At 44.6% G+C, this 9,647-nt stretch overlaps 1 protein-coding gene across 1 annotated transcript; it reads right to left on the minus strand.

Moving 5' to 3' along the window:
- Positions 1-1,961: 1,961 nt before the first annotated feature.
- LOC129347292 (uncharacterized) lies at positions 1,962-9,248 on the minus strand. The gene is made up of 2 exons (XM_055011934.1): positions 9,036-9,248; positions 1,962-8,680 (listed from the first exon to the last, which is right to left on the minus strand). The coding sequence occupies exon 2, from the start codon at positions 8,502-8,504 to the stop codon at positions 2,946-2,948; it is 5,559 nt and encodes a 1,852-aa protein (XP_054867909.1). The 5' UTR covers positions 8,505-8,680; positions 9,036-9,248; the 3' UTR covers positions 1,962-2,945.
- Between the last annotated feature and the right edge of the window lie 399 nt (positions 9,249-9,647).

The following is a 9,647-nucleotide window of genomic DNA, read 5'->3' on the forward strand; positions in this document are numbered from 1 at the left end:
ACCCGCTCTCGCTGCCCACCGACACCACCGGTGCTACGCCCCTGGGCCGTCAGTCTCCGGGAGCCAATCCACCCCTCACCCAGCCCCTGTTAGTGAGTCTTAGTTTAACCCTCTGGCACATAGTGGCCACTGTAGTGGACACCTATTCAAAAGTAATTTTCTCCTAAATGCAATGTTTTGTTTTTGGTGGAACTACATATCAGCCACTAGAGTGCTCTCTACTGCACCACTCTATTGAGGTTTATTTAGTGGTCAGTCCTCATAACTGCAAATTAATTTCCTCGGAAACCAGAAGAACCCTACAGGTTTAAAAAAAAAAAAATGATGACATACAGTAACATCTAAGGAATAACGTCATCATTTTATGTTGAAAAATTTTATTTAAAATAAGTAGTAAATTACAATTTGCCACGTGTCCACTGAACTGGACATCATGCAACGTGAGGCATATTGCTGAATCAAGTCATGTAATTGTTTCACCTTTTCTTGTGACTGTTTTGGTTGTAAATCAGTATATTTTTTGTTATATTTTATAGTGTATTCATTTTAAAATGGGCAGTTTTGTGCAGCCTAGTTGTAGTTTGAGTAACTCCTATCATTTTGTCATATTACGTAGACTGCAAGTACAGCAGAGAATAGGGTAGCCAATAGAATAGTCCAGGAAATTCCCTCCAACTGCAGTGATGATGATTATCATGACAACAGTGATGATGAACAACGGAGACATAGGAGTTGAGGATAATAATGGAAATGCAGTCAAGTCAGAATGCAGATAGTCATGATAATAAGGGCTAGGATGAAGATGGAGGTCAGCTTGATGAGTGAGCTGTGGAAGGTACCTGGACATGGTACCTGGCCACCATCAAGCTCACAAAAACGTCTGAAAATTCCAGGACAATGACATTAATGGAGACTTGTCTCCGTTTCTAGGAATGCTGATTTTATTTTTCAGGGATCAACATGGTCATGGGGTACATTTGGTACCGTAGGGCAAGAATGTACTGGTCTAGTGAGGCGGACCTTTATCTCAGATGAATTGCACAACATATGTCTGTTCTTGTTGCTGAAAACATATTAATGCTAGATTAATGACATGGTAATACTAGTCCTGCATCCATTAAGAAGTATGGAGACTCAGAATAATGTTCTTCTTGCTGGAGATATTTTGAAACACAGGCTTTCATTAGGTATAAGCTTCACAGTTGTAAGCATCATTTTTTTCCCTCTTCAGGCCTAAACAATACGCCAATGCAATGTTAAAACGTGAAAATGTTAAAATGTTTTTCAAAGCGTAAAAAGAAATAGTTGTTCTTTGATTTACCATTAAACACAATTTGAATATTTTTTACATTAAGTTCATAGAGTTTTATGTTGAGTGCTCAGGTGCAATGGACTTTTTTTTTCAAATATATATGTTGTTGAACTTCTATTTATTTCATTTTTTAAAAATGTCTTTTCATTGTTTTTAAAGAACAGAACTTTATCTTGTTTTAATTTTAATGTGGATAACAAAAAACTAACAGTGTTGGTTCTACTGGATCTAAGCCCCACTTTTGATACAGTAGACCATCACATTTTATCAAACAGACTTAGACACCTGGTGTCCGTTTCACGAAGCAGGTTTAGTGAAAACTCTGAGTTTGTTAACCCTGAAATTAGGGAAACTCTGAGTTTTCCGTTTCACGAAGGGAGGTAACTCAAACCAGAGACAGAGGGGCAACTCTAGCCTGTTTCACAAAGAGGGGTAACTTAAACTCTCGGTCAGTTACCGTAGTAACAGACTCTCTGACTCTAACCTGGTTGGGACCAGGTTTTTCTCAGTAAACCTCGAGTTTCTCTCTGTCTCCGCCCTCTTTCAGTCAGACACGCTATTTCATTTCCTCATTCATTCAGTCAGCTGGCGAGTTTTGGCGAAGTCTAGTTGTACTGTCCTCGCTGAGACGTGTGTGTTTCAACTAGACAGCTAGCTAAACTTTGACTCAAAAGACAAGACGTGTCCTCGTTGTAGTTGTGGCTTTAATTACACGCTTGCCATCTTGAGCACAAATAATAGTGAAACCGCAAAACACAGAAACACAAAAGACAGAATTAGCTATTTTTCCTTGTTAATCACAGTGCCTGAAACAAACTAGAAATGGCTGCTGCACAACTGCAGGCAAACCAAAGAAAATGCCCAAAAGAGGCTTATTTAGCTTATCTTTTTAACCTAGCATGAATTAACTTATTATTTTAACAGTAGGCCTTTAGTATTTAACTTATTGCTCCTAGCACAAATATTCTGACAACGTATCTCTCAACACAGCATTTACAATGTCTTTTTACAAAGTTTCCAAGTTCGCTTTTAGCAGCTAATAAACCACGAATTACCATCACAAAACTTGACAAAACCCTCTAACTTTATGAAAATACCTACAGGCGTTGCTTCTGCCCGGAGTGGAACTGATTTGTGCTTAGTTATTTGCGTGTCAAACAGTCTGTGCTTTGTGGTCTCCTCTCTGCCTGCGTCTGCCGTCTGCATCTCAGAGGAAACTCTCTCCTCAGCACGTCCGGTTGCTGCGAGGCCCGTCAAAATAAGAGTGGTAGTTTCAAAATAAAAGTCCTTCTATTAAAATGCATTGAAACGTGCCTGAAAGGCAGAACACTCCCCGCCTGGCCTGATAAGGTCACTATTTAACATTAGCAAACTTTAAACATTAATCTATTGGCAAAAGAACAACTATTTCCGAAATAGGTCTCTTAAAAGTCTTTAAAGTTCCCCGCTCTGATGTTTGGAGTTGAACTTCCCTGACTCTTCCATCACTTCCAGGAAAAACAGCAGTAATCTTCGCCATTGGCCAGTTGTTACGTGCATTTTGACAGTCTTTCATGAGCACAATGTCTCCTTCTTTGACATTCCTTCTCGTTTGAGTCCATTTCCTTCGAGTCTGTAGAGTTGGAAGATATTCCTAACGCCAACGACGCCAGAACTCGTCCGCGAAAGCTTGGACTTGTCTCCATTGTTTGCTGTAGAGATCTTTGTTTGTGAATTCTCCTTGGGGTGGTGGGACTCCCACTTTCTGTGTGAGAATCATGGCAGGGCAGAGAATGGAAGGTGAGTCTGGATTGTTTGGGACTGGAACCAAGGGTCTGGCATTGATGATAGCGGATACTTCCATCATTAGAGTGCACAAAACATCGTGGGTGAGCTGAATGTTGTCTTTGAGCAAGATAGCGTCCAGGATGCATCTTGAAAGTCCGATAAGCCTTTCCCAGGACCCCCCCATGTGGGAAGCATGGGGTGGATTGAACACCCACTCACAGTTCTGCTCACTTAAAAACTTCTGCATTGACACATTTGGATTTTTCTGGCTCAGCCCCAGCTCTTTGGCTGCTGCCACAAAGTTTGTTCCACAGTCTGATCGGATCTGCTTGACAGGTCCACGTATTGCGAAGAACCTCCTGAGTGCATTTATGCAGCTGGAGGTGTCCAAGGAAGCGATGACCTCGATGTGGACAGCCCGTGAACTCATGCAGCAGAAGAGCATAGCCCACCGTTTGTTCTCAGCGTGGCTACCTCTAGTGCGCCTGGAAATGACTGGCCAGGGCCCAAACACGTCCACTCCAACGTACGTGAAGGGAGGGGACACTTGCAAGCGTTCTGGCGGCAGATCTGCCATGAGCTGTTGTTCTACTTTACGACACAGCTGTCGACATGTCACGCACTTGTGCAAAACTGAGGCGATGAGTCGTTTTCCTCCAATGATCCAGTAGCCTGCTGCTCGGAGGGCGCCTTCAGTAAAGTGACGACCTTGATGTTTGACTTGTTCGTGGTATTGTCTCACTAGAAGCAGGGAAATGTGACTGTTCTTTGGCAAGATGATCGGGTTCCATTCTGTTGCGTTTATCTGAGCATGTTTAAGTCTGCCACCGACCCAAATCAAGTCCTCTTTTAGAACTGGATTAAGCTTTTGAAGTGCACTGTTTCTGGGCACAGGTTGATTGCTTGCCAGAGCCACCATTTCTTGTGAGAAAAACTCTTCTTGAGCCGCTTTGATAATGACATGTCTAGCTTGAGCCAACTCATCAGAAGTACATGGAAGCTTGCACTGCTGGACTACCTTGTGTGTGTCAGACTTGTTTTGTTTGTAAGTCTTGATCGCATGGATGAGAGTTGCTATTGCTCTGGTGAGTGAATGCATAGATGAAAAGCGTTGGAAACGTGTGGCAAAACACTTCTCTTGAGTTTGTGTCAAATAACTGCTCACTTCAGCTCGTATCTCTGTATCTGTTTCAGGATTTACAAGTTCAAAGGTTTCTGATGTGTTTTCAGGACCAAGTTTTGGTTTGTGCAGAAAAGCTGGTCCAGTGAACCATGTGGTCTGTGAAAGGTATGCTGCTGGAACCGACCTGGATGCGTGGTCCGCAGGATTGTCATCGGTGCGAACGTAGAACCACTGGTTTGGTTTTGTAGACTGATGGATGCGTTGGACTCGGTTGTGAACGTAGACATGGAAGCGTTTAGTCCGATTGTGAATATATCCGAGGACAACTTTGCTGTCACAGAAAAATTTGACAGAGTCCAGCTTCAAGTCCAGTTCATCTTGGATGAGATCAGCAACCTCCACAGCCAGTACCGCAGCGCACAGTTCCAAACGTGGGATTGTTGGTTGGGAGAGTGGAGCTAGTTTAGCCTTTCCGAGAATGAATCCAACATTGACTTGTCCTTCAGCTTGAATCGTCCTGAGGTACGCCACAGCTCCAATGGCTTTGACAGATGCATCGGAAAACACACACAGCTCTTTGTGTTCAGCTTTAGAGAGAGACGTAGGAGTATATGCTCTTGGGATGTGCAGCTTGTTCAAATCTTGTAGAGAGTCCCTCCATAACTCCCACTGTTTTAGCTTTCCTTCAGGAAGGGGAGCATCCCAATCACACTTGTCAGCACAGAACTCTCTCAGCAGATGTTTGCCCTCAATGGTTACAGGGGCGAGCATGCCTAGGGGATCAAATATACTGTTCACCGTAGACAGAACACCTCTGCGCGTGAAAAGCTTTTTGTCTTCAGATGCTTTGAATGTGAAGGTGTCCGCAGTGGTTACCCATATCAAGCCTAAGCTACGTTGCACTGGAGTAGCTTCATCACTGAGGTCCAAGTCTTTGAGAACTGCTCGATCTTCTGGGGCGAACGCTTGCAGGACAGCGCTGCTGTTCGAAGCGAACTTGTGCAGCCTCAAGTTTGATTCACTGAGCGAGGCTTGAGTTCTCTGGAGGAGGCTTATGGCTTTGTTGTCTGTTGACACACTGATGAGGCCATCATCAACATAAAAATGGCGCTCAACGAACTTGACTGTGTCTGCTCCATGTTTGTGTGCCCCTTCCTTGATAGCTCTCCTGAGTCCATAGATGGCCACAGAGGGAGACGGGCTGTTCCCGAAAACATGCACCCGCATCCTATAGTTGATGATCTCTTTGGACATGTCGTTGTCTTTGTGCCATAAAAATCTCAGGTAGTTCCGGTGGTCGCTGCAAACGAGGAAGCAGTGGAACATTTGCTGAATATCTGCAAGTATAGCCACTTGTTCCTTTCGAAAACGAATCAAAACCCCTACAAGGGAGTTGTTTAGGTCCGGGCCTTTGAGAAGAGTGTCGTTCAGAGACATCCCTGAGTGCTTTGCGCTTGAGTCAAACACCACACTTATGTTGTGTGGCTTCTGTGGATGAAAGACTCCGAAAGTCGGCAGATACCAGCATTCCTCATTTTCTAGCAATGGCGGAGCAACCTCAGCGTGGTTGTTCTGAAAGATCTTGTTCATGAACTCAAGAAATTGGTCTTTGACCTTTGGCTTTCTTCGCAAAGTCTTTTGAAGGGAGTAGAGACGAGACAGAGCATACTCACGGTTGTTGGGGAGCCGCTGACGCTGAGGTCTGAAGGGAAGGGGTGCCACCCAGTGCTTTGAGTCGTCCCTAAACATTTCTGTGTCCATTAGCTGCAGAAAGATTGTGTCTTCAATGGATGGGCCAAGTTTATTGTCAGAAGCTGTTTCATTGAACACGTTCTGTCCCAAGGTCTCCAGTGATTTGTTGCGGAATTTGCTTATTTGGTCCCCGCCTTGGCAGGTGTTCTCGATCACCTTGATAGAGCTGTTGCAGGGCGTGCAGATAAAAGGGCGGCCGTTTTCTAACACGTTGGTTCTGTACGAGCTTACTGTAGGCTTGTGTGCATTTCCCAGACACACGTCTCCAATCAGGACCCATCCCAGGTCCAGTTTCTGCGCGAAAGGAGCGTTGTGGGGACCATTTACTTGTTGGCGAACCTTGTGAACTCTCAGAATGTCTCTCCCGAGTAAGATCAGGATTTCCGCATTGGGGTCAAGCTCCGGAATGTACTGTGCAATTTTCTCGAGGTGAGAGTGACAACGAGCAGCATCTGGCGTGGGGATTTCAGAACGGTCGTTAGGTATTTCGTTGCATTCGATTAGTGGCGGCAGTGAGAGAACTCTTTTTCCATCAAGAGATTCGATCTGGAAACCTTCTGCTTTGTGTCCGGATGTTTCAAGCGGCCCAGCACAAGTTTTTAGTTTATACGGGAACAGAGGGCTTTTGACATTGAACAGTTCAAAGAAGTCTGAGCGGACCAGGGAGCAATTACTTTGGTCGTCGAGGATCGCGTACATGTTGGCTGCTTTTCCACGTTGCCCTTGATGATACACTCGAACCAGACAGATCTTAGAGCAGGATCTACCTGTTAGCCCAGGACCACAAACTTGAGTACACTGTGAACTTACTGCTGTGTCGATGTCAGTTTGTTCCTCCTCCCCGCCGTCTCTTGCTGGGGGAGCAGGCCTGGTGGAACCTTGAGGTGGCACGCTGATGTGCATTGCTGTGTCGTGGTGGTCGCTGTTGCACTCGGAACACTTTACCTGGGCTTTGCAGTCCTTTGCAAGATGACTAGTTGCCGCGCAGCATTTGAAACAGATTCCACTTTGTTTGAGAATAGTTTTCCTCTCCTCGATACTTTTCGCTCTGAATGCTCTACACTTTCTCAGTGGGTGTGCTTTGTTGTGGATAAGGCAGTTTTTCTCTAGTCCTTTGAGATGCATCACTTGTGGATTTGTTGGCTGGTTTGCCCCTGTAGAAACCTCAGTTTTATGAACTGATATTTTGTTTCCAAAGCTCCTTGAAAGCGCTTCATGCTGTCTTTCATGACTGCGAGAAAACAGAAAGCTTGGATCGTTCCTCCTGCATGCTTCATTACAGATGAAACTGGTGAAGTAGTCAAATGGTGGAAACTGACCTTTGTATTCTTCCTTATACCTTGAGCCGACTGTGAGCCACTTGTCTTGAATCCCGTAGGGAAGCTTTTCTATTATGGGGCCAATGCCTCTGGCAGTATCCAAGTACGAGAGTCCTTTTAAGTACCCCTCTTCTTTTGCACCTTGAATTTCCATAAGCAAGTCACCCAAGTCTCTCAGCTTGCTGTAATCTTTGGCAGATACTTTGGGGAAATTGTCAAGTCTTTTAAACAGAGCCTTTTCTGTCACTTCAGGTGCAGCGTAGCACTCTTGGAGGCGTGCCCAGGCTTTCTCCAGCGCTACATTTGGGTTCCCTGCGTGCACTGATCGAATCCTTTTGACATGTTTGGCAGACTCAGTCCCGAGCCACTTAACTAGCAGATCCAACGTTTCAGTGGCTGTGAGTCCTACACCTTCAGTAGTGTTGACGAATGATGACTGCCATGCTCTGTAACTTTCGGGTTTGTCATCGAACGGGTAAAGACTTGTACTTATTAAGTTGCGGCGGGCCAAGTAACAAGCTAAGTGTTCTGTATCCGATGTTGTGCTGATGGGTGGGCCCATACCTCGTGGGACATACGATGGTGCTGCAGCGTTTAGTGAAAACCCGTGAGCGTATTGAGTTGACTTGGGTTTCGCTTGGGGTCCATTCTGCCCGTCATAGTTGTTTGCATGGCTGCAACGTTTGAGATCATTGTCGCTGAAAGCTGCATTTTCTTGAGCATTATTTTCACTGGTCTGCGCATGCACGTCCTTTGGTGATGGGGCATGCCACGTTACAAAACTTCCATCTGAATCAGGTCCTGTGAATTGTGAAGCTGCAGTGGCTTGGTTTGGCTGTGACTGAAGATGTGCCTGTTTTTCAACATATTCCTGTGTTCTTGTCTTAATGTCCTTTTCTAAATTTTCTCGAGCAATTGAATCTGATTTGTCTGACTCCAATTCTTCAGCCGCTTCTAATGCTTCAGCTTGTGCTATGGCTGCAGCTGCCTCTCTCTTGTATTCCAGTGCTTTTAACTCTGCGTCCAACTTTGCTTTGCTTAACTGCAACTCTGCTTCCTTTGCTGCACTTTCTACTTTAAGCTTTGCTTCCGTGTCGGCGTATGAAGCTCGTGCTTTGGCTGCTTCGGCCTGGGCTCGTGCTTGAATTGCTGTGCTAGATGTGGAGGAGCGAGAGCTTTTTGCAGTTTTGGAGCCTTTGTCTGACTTGCTTGCTTCTGGCTTGGCGTCCATCTTCTTTTCAGCTGAACTCCGGAAATTCTCGCCTTTTCACTGTACTGTCCTCGCTGAGACGTGTGTGTTTCAACTAGACAGCTAGCTAAACTTTGACTCAAAAGACAAGACGTGTCCTCGTTGTAGTTGTGGCTTTAATTACACGCTTGCCATCTTGAGCACAAATAATAGTGAAACTGCAAAACACAGAAATACAAAAGACAGAATTAGCTATTTTTCCTTGTTAATCACAGTGCCTGAAACAAACTAGAAATGGCTGCTGCACAACTGCAGGCAAACCAAAGAAAATGCCCAAAAGAGGCTTATTTAGCTTATCTTTTTAACCTAGCATGAATTAACTTATTATTTTAACAGTAGGCCTTTAGTATTTAACTTATTGCTCCTAGCACAAATATTCTGACAACGTATCTCTCAACACAGCATTTACAATGTCTTTTTACAAAGTTTCCAAGTTCGCTTTTAGCAGCTAATAAACCACGAATTACCATCACAAAACTTGACAAAACCCTCTTACTTTATGAAAATACCTACAGGCGTTGCTTCTGCCCGGAGTGGAACTGATTTGTGCTTAGTTATTTGCGTGTCAAACAGTCTGTGCTTTGTGGTCTCCTCTCTGCCTGCGTCTGCCGTCTGCATCTCAGAGGAAACTCTCTCCTCAGCACGTCCGGTTGCTGCGAGGCCCGTCAAAATAAGAGTGGTAGTTTCAAAATAAAAGTCCTTCTATTAAAATGCATTGAAACGTGCCTGAAAGGCAGAACACTAGTTCTGCCGTGTGTCAAAATGATGTCCTTTTATTAACGATCCAGTGGATAAAGGAGCAGCATTACTGCACAGAGAATTAAATATTCGTCAGGAGATTGTTATCAGACCGCGCATGGATGTTCTCGCATTTCTCGACAAGTATCTTTTAGAGCGGTACCGTTTCACGTCACAGTCCATAATCTACACACAACCTAATCCGTCCTTACATTTACAACATGACCAACCACAGTCATGCTCTCACATCCCAGCAGATATTGTGTGTTGTGCTGCGGTTCTTTGCAACTGGAAGTTTTTTTTATATAATGTCGGAGATGCAGAGCACTTCAGTAAGACAACTGTATGCAGGACGGTCAGAAATGTGTGTCTGGCCCTGAAACGACT

Source organism: Amphiprion ocellaris, chromosome 7 (assembly GCF_022539595.1).
Source record: "Amphiprion ocellaris isolate individual 3 ecotype Okinawa chromosome 7, ASM2253959v1, whole genome shotgun sequence".
Classification (NCBI taxonomy): Eukaryota; Metazoa; Chordata; class Actinopteri; family Pomacentridae; genus Amphiprion; species Amphiprion ocellaris.